Raw genomic sequence first — 24,031 nt, 5'->3', positions numbered from 1 at the left:
CCCTGGGTCCAGCTGACCCAGTACCATGGTGAAGGCAGATAACTCTTATCCCGACATGCCCCATTGCTATGTCTTCCTTGTCTGACCAGAAGGGCCATTAGCTTAGGAGGCTGCAGTTGCAACTCCTCAGGCAGTTACAGACCCTGCACTATTGACCAGGAAAGCATCCGAGACTATAGATACTGTGACACCCCTTTATACGGCAAAGAAAATGCTGTGGGCTTCGAAACAGGGTAGACTTCACCAACTGCATAAAGGTTAAAGGTTCAGGATGCTCAGCACTCAAATGGATGGCAGGCTGGAGTAGAGAGCATCTGCACTGTTATTCACCAACTGTTCTACCATATGCAAAAGCTCTTGAGTCTTCTGTGTCCTACATCAGGGCCTTCTTGGAGTGAGAAGTTTGTGTATCTCTCTGCAGATCTGTTTAGTTTTGACACTGTAAATAGCAGGGTTTAGCACAGGGTGTACAAGGAGGCAGATACTGGCCATGAAGATACGGATCAGAAGAGAGGGAGATTTCCCAAACCTGTACACCATGGACAAGCCGATCATTGGGATATAACAAATCAAACCAGCACAGATATGAGAGATGCAGGTGTCCAGGGACTCGAGACGCTCTCACTTGGATGCAATACACAACACAGTCTTAATGATCATGATGTAGGACAGGATGATGGACAACAAGTCTAGCCCAAAGGTGACCAAGAGGACAAATAAGCCATACATGCTTATTCACCCTGATATCTTCACAGGGCAGCTGGAGCAAGTTGGGGTGCAAACAGAAGTGAGCCAGCATGTGGGACTGGCAGAACGACAGCTTCTTCAGAAGTATTGGCAAGGGGAGCAAGAGGCTAAGGCTCCTGACGGCAAGCCCCAGCCAGATGACACCTACCCTGGGGTTGGTCAGGATGGATGCATACTGCAAGGGGTTGTAGATGGCCATGGAGCAGTCGAAGGCCATGGCCCACAGCACCCCAGAGTCCAGGATGGAGAAAGTGAATGAAAAACATCTGGGAGATGCAGGCATGAAACCCAATCTTGTGTGCATCAATGAGCAACACACTCAGCACTGTGGGGAGACCAGACAGAGACACATCAAGGTCTGCGAGAGCCAGCATGCACGGGAAGAGGTACATGGGCTCATGGAGGCTGTGCTGTGCCTTGATGACAAGGAGGATTGCACTATTTCCCAGGATCGAAATGACATACATACAGCAGAAGGGGATGGTAAGACACACATTCCCATTTGTCATTCCTGAGATTCCTGTGAGAAGGAAGGTAGAAGGTATAAGGAAGATACTGCTGGTCATTTTCCTAGTGCAGCATCTTCGTCCTATCAAAGACCAAGCAGTAGTTCCCACTCCTACAAAAGAAGTCACAGAAAACATGAGAGAGTAATCTCACCATAAAGCAGAGCGTTCTTTACGTCTCTCTCACAGTGACCATAGGGACCCAGACTTCTGAGTTTGCTGAGACAGCAAGAGGGCATTTTACCTTTGTGATCAGTTCTGGCCACGGAGAACTACAGCTCCTAAAAGTTAGAAAGCTTGTGGAGATGGAGGGACACAGTACCTAGCTGATGGCTGAATTATGGCCACCTCTATGCCAGGACCCAAAGAACGTTTTACTAGATTGGCAGGTGTGATAGTGTATTGACTGTGTGGCACCAGCTGGCAAAAAGACTTAGGAGCTGGCATCCTGGGTGAAGGCTGAAAGCAGACTTGTATCTCATACAGAAAGCCCACATCTGGACTCGGGAGTCACAGAGGGACTTCACCCGCCCTAGCTCTGGCGTTTCCTTGTCCTGCAGAAGAGCAAGACAAAGGAGCACCATGCAGATACCTACCCCTGTGCTCTGACATTTCCAGGTGACTCCCTCACCCGCATATCTGAGCGTGGCTTCCAGTACTGCATGAATGAGCTTTCTACATCACTTCCGTGCTAGCGTTTCAGAGCATGTCTTCTCTGCCGGTTGTGAGCTTCATCCTCATTTCAGATGTTTTTCTTTCTTTTTTTTTTTTTGTTACTTTTTTGCACCTCAATTTTCTTTCTTTCTGTGAATGATTATCAGACTTGGTGATCTTTTCCTTCCCTAAAAATAACCCTGGCAGCAAAGACCTGACATAAGTGCCTGTGCACCAAGTGGTTTCTGCATCTGAGAGCTGTGCACAGCTGAGAACCCATGTAGTGCAGCAACATTTTGCAGGATCCAGCCAACAAGCATTCACCAGCATGTTGCCATAAAGCAGTGTTGTGAACATCTGCTAGCCCAAGAGTGAAAGATGTGGGACTCAGATATTCTTGTCTGTGCAAACACAAGTGCTGCTTTGCATTGTAAATGTAATAAACAACAACCAAATGACCCTCTAGCAGGGAGGACAGCTCCAGCAGCTCCCTGTGGTGCACAGGAACCACTTCTGCATGCTGAGAAGAGAAGATTTCAGTCTTACTTGCCCACCTTGCCAAGCTGTAACACAGGCAGGGACTGTTTGTTCTTCCTTACAGGTCGCTGTCCCCTCAGCTGTGTGCAGATGCCTGCTGCATAGGGATCAGCATCTCAGGTGGTTGCCTGGGCCCTGTGAGGCACATTGGGGAACAGGCACTGTCAGAAGGCAGTTTGTCTCACCCTGATGTCTAGCTTGGTCAGATAAATGGTGTGTACAGGCCCCCATCAACAAGAAAAGGGTCTGAGCTCCTTTACCTGAGCTGAGGTAACAAGCTCCTCATTACATGCACATCCTCCTTTTAATAATCACCTGAACAGTAATATTGTAGTAATACTGGCATAGTTCTCTGAAATTATCAAACCGGAGACTTGTAACAGGGGAAAAGCAGCCCAGAAATAACAGATCACTTTGCCTTAAATATGGAGCAATAGTCAAATATGAGCTGCCTGAGCATCTTGCCTCCAGGCTGCCAGTGAACACGTCTCCATATCCCCACTTCACCAAATCCCCTGGGAGTCCCAGGCTCACTGGATACTGCTGCTTCTGGGGTTTTTTTTGGAGTGAGCCACTGTCTCAAAGGAGATGATGCAAACAGACTATCAGGAATGAAACCCAGTGTCAAGTGGAAGGCTACTGTGGAATGGCTAAGTAGGGCTAGAAACGAGGCGTGAAGTCAAAGGAGGACTGGAATGTGGTTCTGGCTTCTGGCTTCAACAAGGAGACATCCAAGAGGAGGAAACCTTCCTGAGAGACCCTCCGTAGGGATGAGAAGGACAGATGCGAACCTACAGACAGGAGAGAGTGATGGTGGCAAAATGTCCTTTTCCCGTCAGCTGTGGCCTCAGGCACCATTGTCAGGGGTAAAACTCCTGAAAATACTGCGCTGCCCATCAGAACATTCAGGTTTGGCCTTCTTCAGCAATTGCACCATGCATTGCTTTTAGATTTCAAAGCACCAGCCCAAAGTTGTACACACCCACCCCCTGAGAATGTGTGCTTGTGTCCCTGGTTTGGATACAGACCTCCTTGGCTTTCCCACCACTTTCTCCAGGCAGCTGACATGCAGCATTAGCACTGACTGGAGGGCACTGCTGACACCCTCCCACCCCAGCAACCACCCCATCCATACTGTGCAATGCTCCAGATGTCACAGCCAGCTTGCTTTATTTACAGAGGAGGGAATCCCGAGTGGGAGCCTAAGCTGTTTGTGCTGAGTATCTGGCATTATGTGGTGGTGATGGTGTGTATGCACACAACTCACAGGTCACAAAAGCAATATGCATCAGCCAGCCACCTTTGCACTTATGTGGCCAGTAGCGACCCCCTGCTGCTATTTCTTGCTTTCAAAAGGCATCTCTTGGAAGCAACCTCCCGTTGCCACTAGAGGCAGCAGTATGGTGGAATGGATGGGCATGGGTCATGAGGGTAGCTCCCATGTTCTTCATGAAAATGAAAAACACATTTTTTGTGGACCCTGCAGAAAAATGGGGGTTCTACCTCATCAGAGTGGAGGTGGGTCAGCATCAGTCCACAAGAAGTGTGAACCATTTAGGAATTCTTCATGAGTGTGCACTGCTTAATGAAGTGGGTGCTCGGAGACCAGTTCTTAGACAAACTGCCATCAATTCTCTCCTCCTTTAGCTTCCCCTGCCTCTTGCCTGTGGTCCGTGAAAAGCTACTTCTGCTTTATCTGAAGAAAAAGTATGCACTGAGTTGAAATTTCAGTATTCTACTGAAATGGTGCCAAAACCCAGTCGTTTCCCATTTTGCCTGCAGCCTCACATCTGCTTTGCTTCAGCAGAAGTGCATGCTCTCTTCCTGGGGCTCCCCTCATGCTTGCCTTCTAACATCCAGCTCACGGAGAGAGAGCAGAGGTGGGAGACTCCTCATGGGGGGCCACAATAGTCAGCGCTGCTCAAGAAGACAGAGAGCTCCAAGAAACACCAGGCCAGGTCAGAGACCTCCTCTCCATCCCTTAGTGCTCTTCAGTTTGCACTAAAAATAGAGGAAGGGTCTGTAATGTGCTTGAATGTTGTAACTTGAGTTTGGTTGCCTGACCTTCACCTCATTCTGCTGCTTACCTTTCTGAGATACAGAGCAGTGATTTTGTAAAACATGTTTGCCACTTTTTTTAGGATAGTTGCCTTATATTAATGCAGTACAATCCTGTTAGCAATGATCTCTCTGATAAATCACTCCACATAATCACATCAATGAAGATTTCTGATATTTTTGAAAGGGTTTACACTTACATGGCACTGTTGGAATTTGCTAGCATAAGATTAGTGTAGGTTTTGCCTTTACACACACACACACAAAAAAAAAGGGTTAAGCCTTAAAATTGAATTCTACCATTTCCTTCTGCAAGGATAGTCACCGTTCCCATGTGACCACCTTCCCATAGAATCAGAGGATCATTTAGGTTGGAAAAGACCTTTAAGACCACCAAGTCCAACCATAAACCTAAGACTGCCAAGTCCACCACTAAACCATGTCCCTAAGTGCTACTTCTACATGTGTTTTAAATACCATCACACAGCCCAGGGAACACTTTTCAAATAATGAAAGCACCGCATGAAGATCTTTTGGAGATACTCAGGCTTATAGTGGAACAATTTTCACCATGAGAGGATATTTTTTTTAATAGCGAAGGAATTTTAACAGTGAAGAGTTCAACTGCTGGGAGGGGTGAACTCTCCTTCTCCCAGTGGTGTAGAAGCTGGACTGAATGTTTTTATGCCAAGATTCATGACACAGTGGTTGAAACCTCCTGGACAGCAATAATAGAAGAGGCAATCTAGTGATTTCTGCAAGAATGCATTGCTTAAACTCCAGGCATTGAAGGAGGGTTTCTCCCTGAACAAATCAATAGTCAGAGTGCTGCTGCTTATTAAATTTACCAGCATCATCAGTAAATGATAAGCACAGTTTCAGGCACATACCTATGGGCCAGGTTGCCTTTCACTGGAAGAAGAGGAACACCCTTTCCTGGAGCTTCTTTGTTCTCACCCCATAAACAATGGGGTTTAACATGGGGGGGAGTAGCAGGTAGAGATTGGCCACCATTATATGGACGTGGGGAGGGATGCTCTTCCCAAAGCGGTGGGAGAAGCATGTGAAGAGGACAGCTACATAGAAAGAAAGGATGACACAGACATGGGATGTACAAGTGCTGAAGACTAAAGTCATGCCTCTGAGGATGACAGCCTCATCACCACCCACAGGATCATGGTGTAGGACACAGAGATGAGAATCGTGTCCAATACTGTCACTATGAAAGCCATGAAAAGGCCATAAATGACACTGAGTCTGGTGTCCCCACATGCCAGCTTCACCACAGCCATGTGCTTGCAGTAAGAGTGGGAAATGATGTGATGCTGGCAGAAGGGCAGCCTGAGAAGGAGGAAGCAGACTGGAATCAACAGGAGAACCCCATGCACCAGCACCAGGCTCCCGAGGGCCACCACCACTGGCACAGAGAGGATGCTGGAGTGCCGCAGAGGGAAGCAAATAGCAGTGCAGCGATCCAAGGCCATGGCCACGAGCATGCCCAACTCCACTGATGAAAAAGTATGGATGAAGAACGTCTGAGCAAGGTAGAAGAGAAACCCAATCTTCCTGGAGTCCAGCCAGAATATGTCAAGCATTTTGGGTAGTGTAGATGTTGATAGGACCAAGTCAGTGAAGGCCAGCATGGCCAGGAAAAAGTACATGGGCTCATGCAGGCTTGGCTCTGCCTTTATGATGAGGACGAGAGTGATGTTCCCCAGCACAGCAATGGCATACCTGATGCAGCAGGGGAAGGCAAGCCAGAACTGCTCCTGCTCCAGCCCAGGGATGCCAATAAGTAGGAAGTAGGGAGGGTGGGAGAATGCAGTAGAGTTCAGAGACATGAAACCCTTCTTGTCTCTGGCCTACACTGAGGGCTCTTGCATCCTGTAAAAAAAAGCATCAAACACACAACCTGATCTAGTCACTGCAAACAGTGACCATCATGAGGTAGGTCTAGAAGCTCAAATTCCCCCCATGGGCAGCCATCCCTGTGATAGCTGCTTGCACTGGCTCAGGAGAGCCCCTTTGAAGCAAGAGTCCTGGCAGTTTCCACTGAAAGTGCTCTGTCCACCAAGTGGATGGAGTGGTCCTGGAGCATGCTAGATCAAACTGAATGGGAAGACTGCTCAAGGCACATACCTGACACTCTCCAGTGTCCAAAGGGTATCCAGCCCAGGAGACCAGATGAAAGTTGGTCTGAAGTAAACCTTCTTAAAATGTGCATGGTGGGGATATGAAGTCACTAGCACCAGCTCTACAGAAACTTGTAACAGCATTGTGCTGCTTGCCAGTGTACACACTGACAACGAGGGCTTGCCTCAGTCAAGGAACAACTCATTTCAGGGTAAAAATCTTAGCCAGTGCCACGGTGTTTGACACCCTGCCGACCTGCAAACACAGTCCATTCTCCCCCCAGAAAAGACTGCAGCTTGCTCAGCCCCTGCACATTGCTCAGTTCATGGGTTTTCCCCAACACTTTGGGAAAAGTATTCCTTGAAGGCTCTGGCAGCACAGATGAGGCCAGTGTTCCTGACCCTTCAGAAACCTCCCTGGAGCCGCAAAGAGCAGAGGGATGGAGGAGACAATAGCAGCTTCGCAGAAGAAAGCTGAGCTTTTCCTCCCCAAGGGTCTGGTGCCAGCCAAGCCAGCTCCAGCAGCTGCACTCCCGCTCCATCCAGAGAGAGATTTCACACCACGACCACCTCAGCCCAGCCAGCAGTAACCAGCTGGGGCTGGGCTGGCGGGGCTGCACTTGAGACCTTACAGATACATATGGCTTTGGGTCACCTGTGCTCTGGGAGAGATTTCCTCTCTTTTTTCCATGTGGCTGTAAACATCCTAGGAATTAAGATTCCTGATATTTTTCGTTCTTCTTTCCACCTCCTTCCTGCCAGCTGCCTCTGTTGGTGCTGCTAAAACTTCATTCTTCCATGGAGAATGCCAGGATGGGGAATGCAATTCCCAGACAAAGGCAATAAGAGAGACAGGACCCGGGGCTGTTCAGTGCTTGCTGCTGCTGCTGCCGCCCAGGGTGAGTAGTGGCATCAAAGGCCTGACTGGAGAGCAACACATTACTGCCCAAAGCCTAAATACTCATCTGAGTGCTACAGGTTTCCATGCAGGGACTCTGCACTGAGGACACCAGGAGACCGTTTTCTGTCTGTATTCCCCTGCTACTTAAAGTGTAATTAGAGAGAGACAAATAGACAGTTTTTAAGCATCTTAATGCTGGGGACGTCATAGGCACAACTGCATTTTGTCCCATTTTGTACATGTCTTCTTGCAGTGTGTTTATTTGGAGGAGACTTAAGAGCAATGGGGCAGTTCAAGATTGGATCACAGGACTGGGCTGGTAATTAGAACTGCAGCCGCATGAATTATGAAATACTTTCTGAACAAGAGCAATCTATGCTTTCTGTGCTACATTTCATCCATAGCTCTAATAGAGGCTTTGAGAGAAAAGTTGATAACATCATCCCCATTACATAGTTGGAGAGTGGTGAAATGTTGAAAGGCACATTTGAGAGCCCTCTGCACGTTTCATAAGTAACTTTGCTGTGTGGCACACAGCACCTCCCTGTGCTGAGTTCATGCAAAGTAAGATCACTATGCCAAATCTTTGGCAATGCCAATTTCAATTAAAACACCAATCATACAAATACCACCCAGACCCCCCTCCAATGACTGGGGAACTGTATCAAACCTCAAGGCTTGGGTTTGGTACTGAGAGAGTCTGGGACAGCAGAAATGCCAGTTTCCAAAAATGCTGGGTCCTCATGTCCGATTCCAGAGGGGGAGGGTAATACTTGGAGAACCCCCAGGAGATCTCCTGTCACAACACTCTCCAAACTATCAAGCTGCAACAAGGTCTTTTACCATCTCATACCAACACACTCTTCATGCTAGTCCCTCTGCTGCCTTCTCCTTGTCTCACCTCATCCAGAACCCACTCTCTCTCCCTCTCTCTGCTTCTTCCTCCTCTCTCTTCCTTGGCTGCGCTCTCTTCCCTGGCTCTCAACCACTTAACTTAACCAGCCACAGCTGCACCTTATCTACATCAGCCAGCCTGCTGCTGCTGAAGCCAGCCCACAGCTGTATATTATCAATGCTAATTAACCCAGCTTCATTCTTCTACAATCTCCAACTACTGTTCCAGCTCAGTACAACTCCTTGTTGCCCTATTGCCATTTCCAGGCTCCTGTGACTCCCAGTCCTTGCCCCACCACTGTGCAAACCACACTCCCATCCTGTCCTCCACTCCCTTCCTCCCTCTCCTTGCCCCACCCTTTTGTCACCTCCCCAGAGCCAGCTGGGATGCAGCTAAGTCAGTCCATCCCCACCTCTGGCTCTTGGCCCTGCTCATGGAGGAGACCTGGATTCAGATGCCCCATGCCCTGGTTGGAGTTTTCCTTCTGCTGCAGGGCAGAGTTGACCCCAGTGCCTCAGCAATGGACATTTCAGCTGGAAAGCCATTGTCATAGTTGTTGGCAAAAACACATGTTGAGGAAGAGGGCATGTTCCCTCTCTTCTCCAGCAAAGCAAAGCTCTATGACTAAAGTTTGTAAAGCAAGAGAGGAAGAATCCCACACAGTTGTAATCTGCACCCAGGAGAAATTCATCATGCCTCTCTGTTCTGAGGCTTTAGTAACTGTCTATCCTGAAGAAAGATGGCTAGGAAATATAATACAGCGTTTTCAGGATGGTTCATTCATTTTTATTCATTTTTCTCTCAGCATGAAATGAAAAAATATAAGCAACATATGGAGAATGAGTGGGAGACATTTCTCAATGCCACAGCCATCTGAAAAGGGTTTAGATCCACAGTGTGCCTCTGAAAGAATTCATTTGCACTTCCCAAATCACTTTAGGCAGGTACAGATTGTTTTCACTTTTATGAAATTTTTTTACCCTTCTAAGCTCTACTAAAACACGATATGACAAAAATGACAGGGCAAAATTGCCTGGAAGTCCCAGATGGCAACTACTTGTAACTCACTTAAATGAAAGTATTTAGTTTGAAATAAAATGTTCTTTAATTTAGCAGACAGGGTTGTAACAAGATGTGTTTCATGAAGACTGAAGCTATACAGGCACAGACAATGAAAAAGACACCTATTTCACTCTCAGTGTTAGTTGGTGATTGGAGCAAACTGCACCATATGGCCATCATTTGAAAGCCCTGATGCAAGACAGCTTGTGTCTTTGGTGAGACACCTGTTTTAGCACACCTAGAAGTAGTGGACAAGAGGCAAGAACCCTTGAGTGTAGCACTCAGACATGTTTTCTGTCCTCCCTGAGGGAACTCATTATTCATTGCCTGCTTTCCACATATTTCCCTGTTTTTCTCAAGTAATTTCTTTCTTTTTCACAACTAAACTTGCTTATATTACATGAGCATGTACAGGGGCAACAGGAGCACATGCCAATCAAAGGAGGGTTGCCCAGAGAGGTTGTGCTGCCTAATCATTGGAAGGTTTTTAGGACCCAGCTGGAGAAAACCCCATGCAAACTGGCCTAACACTAAATGAAACTTCTCCCTACATATCTTAGACCATCAAGCAAACTTCCACTTGCATGGTGTGAATCAGTGCAGATTTACATGTTCTGTATTTTTTGTTTTTCTCTTTCCTCCTTCTCTAGCAGTTCTTCCTGATGTTTTTTGTTTGGGGCTCTGGGTTGATCTTTCCAGAGTGATCTGCCATGCTCCAAAAGGATTATCCAACAGTCTACTCCATGCTTGGTAAACCAGATCAAGGTACCGTATCTGGTTTTGGGCTGCAGTGAAAAAAAGGCATCAACAAAGTGGAGTAACTACAGCTGGTGGCTCCCAGAGTGGCTGGGGTTGGAGCAATGCTCTGTGAGGAGAGGCTTAGGAAAATGGGCTTGTTCAGCCTGGAAAAGAAAAGGTTTGGGGAAGACCCAACGGCAGGAGAGCAGCATTCTCCTGCCCTTATCAACAAGATGGAGCCAAGCTCTGCGCAATGTGGCATGGCAAGAAGGAGAATGACAGAAAACAAGCGTAAATTGAAACTAGAAAAATTGAAACTGGATATGAAGATAAGGTTTTTCACAGTAAGGACAATCAAGAACTGTAATAGAGTCCCAAAGAGGTTATGCAACATCCATCCTTGGAAGCTTTCAACACCAAACTGAAAAAAGCCCTGAGCAACCTTGCTGACTGCAGAGCTGCCCCTGCTTTGAGCAGGAGGTTGGATTAGAGATGTCCTGAGGTCACTAGTCATCTCTGAAGGGTCCTGCTGTGCAAGGTTTTGTGCACTACTTCCTTGCACAATGAAAGATAGTGTGTTCAAATTAGAGATCACACCCCACTGGCACCTCTCACTGGAGGAATCCCAGTGGGTTATTGCAGTGGGAACAGCAAACGCGTCCTTGTGCATGGCAGCCGCTTCAAGGATGAAGACCACAATTCATGATAACCAAGAACAAAGTAAGAGTTTAAAAACCAAGACGAAAAAGAAGAGATTGCTTCTTTTTTTCTATTTATAAAGCAACAGATTCATATTCAAAAAGACAAAGAACATTTGGGGGAAAAAAAACTTAGAAGTGAATACTCTTCAAATCTGTATGCTTCTTTGCAAAATCTTATTGCAAATCCTTTGTAAAACATCCTTTCCCAGGTTCTTTAATCTTATTCCAAAATATGAAGTGGTGCCTCCATCCTTAGAGATCCTTAGAGATATTCAAAAGCTGCCTAGACACAGTCCCAAACAGCTGGCTCTAGCTGGCCCTGCTTGAGTTGGGGGCTTGGACAAGATGACCTTCAGAGGTGCCTCTAACCTCAACCACTCTGTGATTCTGTGATGGTGTAACAGCAAATGCAGTTTTCTTTCAGACCTTCACTGGCACTACAGCTTCTTGGCTTTCATTGTATTAAGACTTTTATGGTAGTGTCCCACTGGTAGAAGAGTTGTGAGAATAAAGAGAGGAAAGGTTGTCAGGTACTGTGTTTCATGGGCAATACCTAGGAAGCATTAAAAAAGCTTGCAAGCCAAAAATTTTGAACTTAATTTGTAACTTCTTAGGAATTCCAAGCATGTGTGAACTCAAAGGTACAAAACACCTTTGACCTGGAATTACCACTTCCTTCAGCTTGGAAGTATCGCTAACATATATAACTTGCTTATTTCTTCTCTTGAGACATTGTCATTTTATTTGCTATAATTAGTAACTGCAATTATTTTTACAATTGCTACCAATAAGTCTGGCTCTGAAATTTTTCCAGAGCATCTGCTACAAAGTGGCTGAGCTGTCCTGACTGACGACCCAATAGGACAGGACAAGATCACAGAGGTGGAGGACTTCTGAAGTGCATTTATCTATCTATAATGTTGTGTCCTGGACTTACATACTTAAAAGAGTGATATTATATTTAACAAAGCTTCTGGCAAAAATTTTGCTAAATTGTTTTTGGAAAACAAACGTGCCACAAGTAGAAACCATGAATTAACTGAATCATTCAAAAAACACTGTAGCGTTCACTCAGCTCTGCCATTGTTAGAGGTGAGATGGGAACAAAGAAGTGCAATGTCAAGACATCTTTATCAGTTTGCTGAGCCACTTTTCCTTCCCATTGCTTTACCTGATGGATCAGGGTTGGATTTAGATCATTGCAGTAGATTCTCTCCACGTTTGGTGAGGGTTAACAGTCCTGGAAAGAGTTTGCAATTGCTGTTTATTTCTTGCCTTGTGGTAGGCACCACAGTCTCCTACCATGTCCTAGGTGCCATAAAAACAAAGGACAGTCCTGCACCAAAGTCTCTGAGTGTAAAACAAGGTGAGCTGGTATGAGGATACAGGAGACAGTGACCAAGAACAAGTCACTGGGAAATTCTGTTGTTGTATATATGAATTAAATTGAGGATCCTCCTCTGTATCTCTTTGGTCCTCACCCCGTAGATGATGGGGTTAAGCACAGCAGGCACCAGGATGTAAATGTTCCCCATGGTGATATGGACCAGTGGAGCCAGATCCTTCCCAAACCTGTGCACCACGGACAGCCCAATGAGGGGCACGTAGAAGGCCAGGACCACGCAGATATGGGCAATGCAGGTGCTGAACACCTTGATCCTCTCCTTCCACAATGCCAGCTGCAAGACAGCCTTGAGAATCAGGATATAGGAGAGGCAGATGAGGATGGCATCCAGCCCCATGACCAGCAGGATGGCAGTGAGGCCATAAACCATGCTGGGGGTGGTGTTGGCACAGGCCAGGTTCATCACATCCTGGTGCAGGCAGAAGGAGTGTGACAGCACCCGGGAGCTGCAGAATGGAAGGGGCAGGAGGAGCAAAGGCAAAGGTAGGAAGAAGAGAACTCCCCTGGCCATGGCTACCAGCCCTATTTTTGCTGTTGCAGCATTTGTGAGGATGGCAGCATGCCTCAGTGGGTGGCAGATGGCCACGTAGCGGTCCACCGCCATGGCCAGGAGGACAGTGGACTCGATGGCTGAGAGGGTATGGATGAAGAACATCTGGACAAGGCAAGCACCAAAGCTGATCTCCTTGGTGTTGAACCAGTAGAAGGAGAGGACACGTGGTACTGTGGAAGTGGACAAGGCCAGGTCGATGGCAGCCAGCATGCAGAGAAAGAAGTACATGGGAGCGTGTAGGCTGGGCTCTGTCTTCACGATGAACAGCACCACACAGTTGCCTGTGACTGCCAAGATGTACATGGAGCACAGAAAGATCGCCATCCAGAAATGTGCAGTCTCCAGCCCTGGGATGCTGGCCAAGATGAACGAGGTTGGGCTGAGGTCCGAGCTGTTGGGGAAGGGCATGGCGTGTGGGGTGAAAAGCAGTCATGCTATGCCATGGCACATCCCCTGCTGCAAGGAAAAGAGAAACAGCAGCTTTATAAATCCTTTCCCATGACTGTGAATCCCATGGGATTGTGCTTGTGAAATGCAAGGGGATCTTATAGTTGTCATACTGATACAGAGAGCTCCTCTCCTATTTCTTTAGCCCATTATGGCTCTATAGAATAACATATGCAGCCACAAAATAGTGGCATTTGAATTTGAACAGGAATTGCTTGAATTTTCTTAAATACAGAACACTGTAAAATCAACATTTTAAATTATAAACCAAACAACTGAACATGTTTTCTTTTATTTTTAAAGGGCAAATTAAAAAAAAAAAAGTTACTGCTTACTGTTAACTATCAGCTATGCTTGAGTTTTCCCATGTGTGCTGTGCTGCCCTGTCAGAAATGTACTCTGTGAAACTGGCTGTGCTGCCTCCCACGGTCCACCACTCCCAAGCACTTCAGACATGCACAGTGAGACATGCATATTTATTTGTTTGCACACAGGGATTGGATTTTCATACTTTCTGCCTGAAAACACATATGGAACTATAAGAATATCTGTAGAGAAAAAAATAGTCTGATTATTCTCCTTATTCTGTATCTGTAAACTTTCCAGGGGTGCTGTGACCTAATGAGAATGGACAGGAAGATATGCCTTTGCTTTAAGTGCCTTTGTATTCCCATTGATCAGATTTTTAAAAATATTGGGAATTAGAAAGTGTTGGGCTGGAGCGTCAAAGGCTGGTGCAAGGGCAGTATCAGAAGTCCCAGTGCTGCACAGCCCAGCCTGGCTTAGGACAGAGGTGCAGACCCTGCCTGACTCGCAGTCCCCACCTCTGACCATAAAGAAGAGGGGGTTAGCTCTACCTCCATGGTGGTATGGGACTTTATCCATCCACCCCAATGAATCAGGCAGCAAGCTAGCAGCTGGCTGTACCTATGCTGGAATAAACTCACCCTCTCCCCTGGCCTGTATGGACAGCATAAGGTCAAGTGCATAACTGCTATCTGCAGTTTTCTGATATTTCTTTCATGCTCTACCCATGTAAAATGAGGATACAAAACGTTTTAATGTCAAGCTAGCTCCACAGGCTATTAATACAGCTATTTTAAAAGTAACATTCAGTTGTGAAAATGTGTTTTGTGTTTTTACTGCACATCTGTGGTGAAGCCCTTATCCTAAAATAACAATCATGATTTATTTCCCTGATGTGGGATTCTTCCCCCTTGAATCTCTAACAAATAAGATTCATATTCTAGCTTTTTATACACAATTTACAAATAACGTAAGTGGGCTGTTGTTGTCAGTTGCCTAATAGCTATTCTAGTGATGGAATTTTCAGCAAAACACATTAAGATGCAACCTCAATGAACAATGTGTTTCAGTAATTGCCAACAAGTATTGGAGCCAACTTACCTGCCAACCACTGAGGTGTAACTACACTATGAGTCTCATTGTAAAATTTCTGCCATACCATTTATTTTGCAAGAATACAGCTGTGAGAGACAGGCACACAAAGTCAACAATCCCTGGATGTTTCAGTTTACCTTTCATTCTATAGCATCGATAAATGAACCAACATTTTCAGAAGTGACTAAAAGTTTTGGATTGCTAGTGGTATGCAGACCAGGTACTGTAATAATCTTGCTTTCTGTGGAGGTGAAAAGTGAGTCTGTGTCTTTAAAAACACCAGTAAATGCAGATTTGTTTTCCTAGGGGGATCCTTCCACCAGCAAGCCCTGGTAATTGCATTTAACAAGAGGTAAGCACATTCAGATAGTAAAACCATCAAAGCCAAAGGACCACTAACAGCAGCCACAGCAGCTGATCTCACCAAATGCTCGTAAACATTGACCAGGTTTGTCCCATGGGGTCAAAACTGATTTTAGACCAATTTTCCAGAATGGAGCAGGCAATGGGACAGTCTCATCACTTGAATCCATATCTCCAGTACTCCCTCCTATGATATGGCAGTGACAGGGGAATATATATACCCCCTCAAAGTGCTCTGAGCCTTTTTGAATATGTAGCCACTTTTCCATATCACCTCATTGTTAAAAAACAGTATACATCAAGCCAAAACATTACTGCAAGGGAAAAGGGAAAAGAAAAAACCACCCACAAGACATCACTTAATTAAATTAAAATCATAATAAAAATTAAATCACTTAAGCATTTTTGAATCAAAATTAAAATTAATCTTAAGCAAAGGTTTGATCACATGTGGTTTTGGGGTTTTTTCCTAGCTGTTTGTTATCATTTGAAGCAGAACATTTGTGGACCTGCTTGTAACTTGGCTACGATTTCATAAATATGCCCAGGTCCTGGCTAAATCAGTTGCTCTGGGCAGGCACTTGCTATATCTGGAGTTCTACAAGCTGTGCCTGTACTAAAGTGAACAAAACATGGCTGCAGACTCATCACAGCATCATCCATGCCATTTACTCATTCCTCACCTCCTGGGACATTCCTGGCTGCTCCCAGCTAGCCCTGCCGCAGGCAGTGCCTGGGCGTGAATCAGGGGGTAGTACCAGCCTGGGAATAATGTCTACTGGGCTGTGGAGTAAAGCCATCCTGGTTAGGAAAGGAAGAAAAGATAGACGGGGTCAAGAAGCACCAGGTGTCTCCAGGACAGAGAATTGTCCTTATCCCTCTTTTAACTATAATGTGGGCAAAGCCACAGAGCACAGCAGGGACTGCAGCACGGCTCCATGTGAATGTGGGTAACAGGAGAGTTTCCTAGGGCAGAGGAAGGAGATGCACAGTGCAGGCTTGAAGAGGGGTTGAGATGGGAAGAGCTGGCAGTGGGAACCAATGGAGATGGCAGGAATTCCCTTCCTTCCTTCCCCTTCTCCTTCTCCTTCTCTTCTCCTTCTCCTTTCCCTTCTCCTTCTCCTTTTCCTTATCTTCTCCTTTCTCCTTCTCCTCCTTCTCCTTCTCCTTCTCCTCCTGCATCTCCTTCTCCTTCTCCTTTCCCTTCTCCTCCTTCTCCTTACCCTTCTCCTTCTTCTCTCCCTTTCCCTTCCCCTTCCTCTTCCCACTTTGTCTCTCCCTCTCTGCATCTCCCATTCCTTCCCCTCCCCTTCCCATCCTTCTCTCCTCCTTCTCCTCTCCTCTCCAAGAGATGCTTCTGATACGCCTCACACTGCTCTTCCTTGTGCCTCATACAAAAGAAAGCTATTGGCAGGTACCATAAGTGATCCCATGTACAAAGCAGAGAGCTCAGGGCATCACAAAATAGGAATTAGCAGCTTTAAGTGGTTCATTTAGCTCTTCTCTTACACAGATTTTAAAACACAGCTAAGTTTCCCATTCCCCAAGGCAGCCACAAAGGTTTTTGAACATATGTTCCTAAAACACAGTACCTTATACAGAAGTTTCCGTATCTTGAGGGTCTGCTTGGTACCTTCCAGCTACACAGGTTGGGAAGAAGATGTGGTGGCAGATGAAGCTCTGCTGAACTGGATGATGGGGATGCACTAAATGCCACTGCAAGCCTTACTCCACCATGGTCTCCAGCTGTGTTAATAAATGTGCTAACAAATCTCCCACACATTTCCTCCCTTGCTGTCTCCTCTGAATGTTTGCTTGCTGTGGCAGAGCCTCCTTGGGCTTTTTCTGTCTCAGAGAATGGCTGTAGGCAGGAAGCGCAGCTATCCACAGAGAAAGTCTGGAAGTTTTCAGAATGGGAGCAGTGTTGTGTAAGGATCCTGCAAGATAAGCACCTCTCCAGCAAAGCTCTTTTCTAGGCTTTTCCACTGAAAGTTGTGTTTGTTCCCTTACGTTAATCTTTCCTCTGATAATAACTGGCTACAAGCACCAGGTTAACCTTAGATATTTTGAGTAAAGAGTGGTCCCATTGGGTGCTATCTCAATGCAAACAGAACCTCCACCCCAAGACCCGCTGTGCCAATGCTCAAGCAGATGTTCTGGGGTGGTCTGCTGAACAGTATCTTAACTTGTGCAAGGGCTCACTGGGATCCTCAGCAAAATAACTGGCACAGCACAAAACAAACAGTGGCCTGGGAATCCTCCCCTCAGGAATCTTTCCTTCTCCCTTTACATTTCTTTTTGGAGATGTTCCCTCATTCTTTTCTCTCTATTCCAGGTACTGTTATGTGTACAGCAGAATAGAAAAAGACACTAATCCTGGGTTAGTCTGAAGTGTGAAGTGCTTAGCAGCAGGCAGAAACAGGCCAGTTCTGGTAAGTAATCCTGTCCTCATACCTTCTGCTGCTTCACCTTTCCAAGGTGGACACAATTTCTTATTCTCCACCATGGTCAAGACTGGCCAAAGTATGTCTTTGGAGCAACAAAATTATAGCTCCATAATTTGGAAGCATGAAAGATTTGGGGCAACTTTATTCTATCTGTGGGAGGATGAAAGTAAGGAGGGTAATTAAACCTTTCTATGTGTCTGGCTGAGACCCATCCTACAGCAGAGCAGTAATATGTTGGGACACATTGTCACCTTTCATCTGTGGACTACCCCTGGAGATCTCCTCCTGTCCCTCTGAATGGTACATTCAGTACATGGCAGATCTCAGGTGGAAGACTGTAGAATGTGGTCCTTAGTGTCAGGAAGTTTAGCTATTTCTATTATACTTTTGAAACTTTTTTTCAGCAAGAAAGCTAGCCACACCAGATGCTGAAGCACCATCCCCATGCATCCCTAATTCATATAATCCTGTGCTCATCCACAGCAAATCCTGAAGATTTTAAGCGACTCTAAGATAATATCTCTGCATCATATAGACAGAAAAAAATGGCCTCATCAAGTCTGTTGACTTATAGGTGTCTTTTATTGAAGACTTTTTGCACATACATTACATTCAATGCAAAACAATGGCTGGAACATTAGACTTGATGAAATGGTAAGACTCAAAGGCATCAAAAAGAGATGCAAAAGCAGTACTGTTTCCACTACTGTAGATGTGGATGGCACTTTAGAAACACAAACAAAGATGAAGGTTGAGGGGTTTTTTTAGAAGGAATAAGAGCACTGCAGGCCCACTTAACAGGACCTAATCTTCAGAAAATTATCTGTGTTCAGCCTCTGGAGCTGAGCTCCATTTTGTGGAATGTTTCCAGTTGAACAGCTAATGGCTGGGATATTCGGAGTCGCTCTAAACCCTTGGCCCAAGCCCTGTCCTGTTGAACTTGCTATCTGGGTTAGCTATGCAGTAATATGCCATAGGGGAATGATGGCCCCATGCAAGGGAGTATGAGTGAAGCTTACACAGTATTATCTGGCTACTGGAGTTTGTATTACGTGCATTGCAGAGGTTTCTTGATCCACCCCATTGCATGATTTGAGAAGAGAAAATCTCGCAGCTCATTTTTCTTTAACTGTTTTCTTCTAATTGGGGTTTCCATCTGTATATATCACTGGAATTAATGCTTGGAGTGTTTGCAGGCTGCTGCAAGGGACGAAAGCATCATACTAGGACAAAACATGGAATATCACAGCTCTGGGTATAGGGACAGAGTCCGAGTGGATCTACAGATCTTTCCTCTGGCAGTTACCCACGTGGATGGAGCACCAAGAAGCCAGTCTCACCAGTACTTTCTAACAGAAATAGCAAAGGAAGCTACCACTCAGATTCACTCTTCCTCCACAGTACCCTGAGCAAAGCCTCACGGATGTGGCTGCATTTTATGCTGTAGATAATGGGGTTGAGAGCAGGGGGAATTATAAGGTAGGTGTAGGCCACCAAACTGTTGACCAGAGGAGGAATGTTCTTTCCAAAGCGGTGGATCATGGACAGTCCGATCATTGGGATGAAGAACACTAGAACAGCACAGATGTGGGAGACACATGTATTCAAAGCCTTGAGACACTCCTCCTTGGTTGCAAGGCTGATAACAGTTTTAATGATCAGGATGTAGGACAGCACAATGAAGATGAAGTCCATCCCCACCGTTGATAAGAGAATAATCATACCATAGAAGACATTGACTTTGATATCTGCACATGCTAGGTTCATGATATCAGGATGGAAGCAAAAAGAATGAGAAAGCTCAGTCTTCCCACAAAAGGTTAGTCTCTTGAGCAAGAAGGGTATGGGAAGGAGGGAGACCATACCCCTCATTATAATTGCCAAACCTATTTTTATGACAGTCGTCTTTGTCAGTATGGATGGATGTCTCAGTGGATGGGAGATGGCAATGAATCGGTCAAATGCCATTGCCAGGAGCACAGAGGATTCAATGAAGGACAGTATGTGGATGAAATACATTTGAGTGAGGCAAGCATCAAAACCAATCCTTCGCATATTAAACCAAAAAATGCCCAGAGTAGTAGGCAGCGTACATAGAACCAAACCCAGGTCAGTGACTGACAGCATGGAAAGGAAGTAGTACATTGGTTCATGAAGACTTTGGGTCTTCTTTATGATGAAGAGGATCATGCAGTTTCCCAGGAGAGCAATAAGGTACAGTGCACAGAAAGGGATGGAGATCCAGTGGTGAAGGGCTTCCAGGCCTGGGATGCCCATCATGAGGAAAGCTGAAGGCTGATAGAAGGAGCCATTTAATTCCCACGTGGTATGTGAGTCATGCTCCATCCCAGCTCAGCTCTCACATGACCTATACCTAAAAGAAATGAACAACAGAAACTCCAAATAGTTGGACTCTCCACTGAATGTAGAAGTGGGTAATGACAACTGCCACAACCCTCTACCATCCCACCAGTCTATGAAGATGCCCCCATGCTGTTTAGGACACTAATTACCATAGTGGCACATAAAACTAGACCCTTGTTTATCCATTAAACTATAAAATGAAAGAAAAGGAGGGACAGTTTTTCTTTAAAAGAAAAAATGTTCTTGAAATGAAAGTGAAAACATTCCTGGTGAGTGCTACTGTTTTACAATTGTCCCCAAATTCCACAGGTTGAGATGCTCTATGGAGTGAGCAAATGCTTTTTCTACAGTCATCCCAACCAAGACTAAGCTGCTAAGCACGTGGCTTCTTTTTCATGATAACTGGAGATCAAAGGACACAAAAATGGTGAAAGTTTAACTCTGACTTCTTAGTTAAGAAATCAACATTGGAAATGCAAAATATAACAGAGAATCGGGCACTTAAACACTGCCACTCTCAACTCAGAAGATGGCCACCAGTGTAAGGTAGATTTTTAGGGGAATTCACATCCAAGTTGTTGCTCATTTTATAATCTACCTTACTATCAGGCGCTGGGGAATAAATGAGCAAAACTGCACTTGTGTGGTGCCTGTGACTTTCATTAATAACAGGCAAATGCAAGCCAAGGCACAAGAAGCTGCAGGTTCAGAAGCACTAAGGCATCCACAGGAAGTCTCTGGGTCTGAATCAGAGGGGAGGGGCACGGAGGATATGGTGGGGTTTTTACACAGGGATCAAGAGTATGAGGCAACTGAGGCCTTTACAGAAATCTAGCAGATGTCTACTCTAGTGAGTTCAGCAGAAAGACACTGGGATGTATGGGAGTTGGAGCAATGTCCTAGGGTAAGAGACCAAGGAAAGAGGCCAGCAGAAGGCCACTGAGATGGATGGGGGTTGGAGCAATACACCAGGAAAAGAGATCAAGGAAAGAGGCTTATTCAGCCTGGAGAAGGCTTTGCAAGGACTCAGCAGCAGCCTTCCTCTGCCTACAAGGAGGCTATCAAGAAGGTCGCGGCAGGCTTTTCACAGCAGTGAATGACAGAAGGATGAAAGACAAGAGGTGTAAGTTGAAACAAGGGAGGTTTAGACTGGACACAACAAGAAATGTTTCCCCATGAGGACTGTCAAGCATCAGAGCAGGTTACCCAGAGACGTTGTACATCTCCATCTTTAGAAGTTTTCAAGATCCCAATGGATAAATCCATGAGCAGTTTTGTCTGACCTCACAGCTTTGAGCAGGACCTTGGACTACAGATCACAGAATCATATCTTGGTTTGGGCTGGAAGGGACATTAAAGATCATCTAGTTCCAGCTCTCATGCCAGATCTTCTGAAGTCTCCCCAACCTGAACTGTTCAATGAACCTATGTGCCTGTGATCTTATTACAGGTTTCAGTCCCCTTGGAGGATTCAGCCATCTCAGCACAATCCAGGTTCCTACACTGCACATGACAATGCACCCTAACAGAGATGCTGGAGAGGCTGACAGGGTCCTCGAGCCCTCTCTGTGGCTTCTGTGGCAGAATAACTGGCTGGGTGGATGGGGGAAAACAGTCAATGTGCAAAAGAAGAGCTAATTAAAGGAAATACTTGTGGGTTCCGTCCTAATGCACCTTCCATAAGATACAAAACAAGCAGGTCAAAGAGTACATGAATTATGAGCAAGAGGGCTTACTATAATACACTTCATTTTTGAATAAACACACATATCTTCCATGAAGTATTTATTACGTTCCTAATATGATTTTACTCCATTAGACTCTCAGCCTGCTTGAAAGTCTAATGTGGCAATAAATCCCAAAGCTTAACAAGGATAAACATCTTCCTGCTCCAGGGCCAAAGCAACACCTAACTGATGAGAACTGAGGAAGACACAAAGTCATTTAATTTCCTCCAAGCAGGACCACTTTATCTTCATTGCAAAGTTACACATTAGTATCAGGAATCATCTTGACAAGCACATAGCCCCACTGTGTCAGTTGCTGAAGGGACAAGTCACAGCCTTTCTTCACCGGCGCATGGGATGGCACAGACGTGGATGGGCAGCCAACGCTTTCCCTAACACATTGGCAGTGGTCGACGTTGGCAAAAGGAAACTGTCCAGAGGCACCTCTGGTCCTACAAGGTGCCTTAGAGCTCCCCAAAGGTAAAAGCTGTTCCTTTCTACCAATCCAACAGCATCTGAGCAGTGAGAATTAATCTGCAGACTCCTGCAATTCAGTCTCGTCTGGAGGCTGGGTTAAAAAAACCTAAAAACCTGAGTGCATGCATGCCTGTTTGTCTAACTGTCTCACTTAAAGCAGCATCTGGCAGATATCCAGAACTCTCAAGGATATTAAGATTCAAGAGGTTTCCAGGAATATGGAGGTGGATAAAGAAGGGAGACTGTTAGAGCACGGAGGGAAAGAAAGGACTGGCGAGAAGATGTTCCTACAAGAAAACCTTCATGCAATCCTGATTTTGTTAGACACTGGCAACTTCTACCGTGCAATATGAAGTTATTCAGAAATGGGCTTTACTAGCTCTGCTCCTCTCTGAGCTACTCGGATTTGTGATGTGCCCCTACACTTTAAAGATACAGATCCCACTCCAAGCCATTTTTTCCTCTCCATATTTTATGTGTGTGTCTATAAGTAATATATATAAATATATATATGAAATATATGAACAACTATGCATCCTTATTTATGTTTATGTATGTTTATATGTGTATATATAACATGTAGCACACATATAGGTTACACCTCCTAGTTGAATATCATGGGACAGTAATTACACCTCTCATGCTGCAGCCAAGCCCTGATGAGGAAACAAACCTCCAGCTGGTGGAGGATACAAATTTAAAAATTAATGGCAGCACCTGGGGAGTATTTGATGCTAGCCTAGAAAGGCATTCTACCACAGAGAGAAAGCTGTCTGACTATTCAGTGCCCAAGGCATTTCTGCTCCCCAGGAGCTACTCCAGACTGCCTGAGGAAAGGGGTCAGGCATGAATGCAGATGCCTCATGGAGGACACAGTGCTGTCTCTCCTTCTCCAACCCTCAAAAGCCACCTTGTGATTTCTTGTCTGTCTCTGACTGATTTTCACCAGTAACTTAAGCAAAGTACTGGTGCTTTAAGAGTTCTTCTCAGCATACGCAAGAGCAGGGGTTTGGAAGAGCGGGCTGGGGAAGTATGAGCCTAAGAAATTTGCTTTTTTCCCCAAGAAGAGACTTTGGTATTTTCACAACTGGATCACTGCCCACTCAAGCACCCAAGTGAGGGCTCAGCTGCTCAGCGAAGGGAGGACTCAGGACACAGCACCCACAGAGCCAAATTTCTGTTGACTTTACAGACAAGAACAGGAATGTGCCATTCCCACCAGCTGAGCCAGGCCACCAGACAGTGGAAGAGCAGACTAATTCTTGCACAAAGCCCACAGCACAATGGCAAGCAGCACTGTAATGGCTAGATCTTCCCCAGCAGTACTGTGATGCCAGCACTGCCTGAAATTACACCTGCCCACTTCCACCAGTACATTCCACCCAGTGGGTCCTTTGGAGTGGTGTGGACCTCCCAAGTGGCATTTTGGAGATGCACCTCCCCACCTTTATTGATGTCTAGCCCCATAAACCACAGCCAGAGCACTAGTAAAAGAGTAGTGCAATGATGGAAAGGCTGCTAATTGCCCAGGGTACTTACCGAGTGTGGCGGTGGGGACCCAGGGGCTTTATGACCTGCGCAGGCAGCACAACCCTGCTGTGATGCAGAGGAAGAACCTGCATCCGTGTCTCAGCACCAGAAGGGCAGCGCTTATAACGTGCCCCGAGGACTGACCCTGTCCAATCAACCGGGAGCGGTGCGGAGCCCAGGCTCCCCTGCGTAAACAGTGTGAGGCGTACCAGTGAAAATAGTGTGTGAAGTAAATGATCTTTTCCATTTATGATGTTCTCCCAGCAGGCATGATTTTCTCCTGATAGTTTATTGGGTGACATGTTTATAGCTCACTGTGATTTATGGCTGGCAATGCTGCAGTGCTGGCAATACATGTAATTTTTATAGTAAGAATGGATCTGTAA

General features: G+C 45.7%; 4 protein-coding genes and 1 long non-coding RNA gene across 5 annotated transcripts; 1 reads left to right on the top strand and 4 right to left on the bottom strand.

Annotated features, from left to right (window-relative positions):
* Window positions 1-378: 378 nt before the first annotated feature.
* LOC130145170 (olfactory receptor 51I2-like) lies at window positions 379-1,391 on the bottom strand. Its single transcript, XM_056329748.1, is given in 3 exon segments — window positions 379-732; window positions 734-998; window positions 1,000-1,391. Coding segments are annotated over 3 exon segments (1,011 nt in total).
* Window positions 1,392-5,410: 4,019 nt separating this feature from the next.
* Window positions 5,411-7,389, bottom strand: LOC130145175 (olfactory receptor 52R1-like). Its single transcript, XM_056329753.1, is given in 2 exon segments — window positions 5,411-5,638; window positions 5,641-7,389. Coding segments are annotated over 2 exon segments (930 nt in total). The 5' UTR covers window positions 6,344-7,389; the 3' UTR covers window position 5,411.
* A 1,788-nt stretch (window positions 7,390-9,177) lies between these two features.
* Window positions 9,178-17,437, bottom strand: LOC130145174 (olfactory receptor 51E2-like). Its single transcript, XM_056329751.1, has 2 exons — window positions 16,693-17,437; window positions 9,178-13,345 (listed from the first exon to the last, which is right to left on the bottom strand). The coding sequence occupies exon 2, from the start codon at window positions 13,295-13,297 to the stop codon at window positions 12,341-12,343; it is 957 nt and encodes a 318-aa protein (XP_056185726.1). The 5' UTR covers window positions 13,298-13,345; window positions 16,693-17,437; the 3' UTR covers window positions 9,178-12,340.
* On the top strand, window positions 13,173-23,923 carry LOC130145182 (uncharacterized). The gene is made up of 4 exons (XR_008820397.1): window positions 13,173-13,262; window positions 15,044-15,089; window positions 17,436-17,532; window positions 21,362-23,923. It is a non-coding gene; the product is annotated as an uncharacterized LOC130145182 (long non-coding RNA).
* On the bottom strand, window positions 18,673-21,365 carry LOC130145172 (olfactory receptor 51G2-like). Its single transcript, XM_056329749.1, has one exon. It carries the CDS (start codon window positions 19,891-19,893, stop codon window positions 18,919-18,921), a length of 975 nt encoding a protein of 324 aa, XP_056185724.1. The 5' UTR covers window positions 19,894-21,365; the 3' UTR covers window positions 18,673-18,918.
* Window positions 23,924-24,031: the final 108 nt, after the last annotated feature.

The sequence above is a fragment of the Falco biarmicus genome, chromosome 2 (genome assembly GCF_023638135.1).
Source record: "Falco biarmicus isolate bFalBia1 chromosome 2, bFalBia1.pri, whole genome shotgun sequence".
NCBI classification, from domain to species: domain Eukaryota; kingdom Metazoa; phylum Chordata; class Aves; order Falconiformes; family Falconidae; genus Falco; species Falco biarmicus.
The sequence above is the reverse complement of the archived record's forward strand: the minus strand, read 5'-3'. Positions and strand labels throughout refer to the sequence as shown.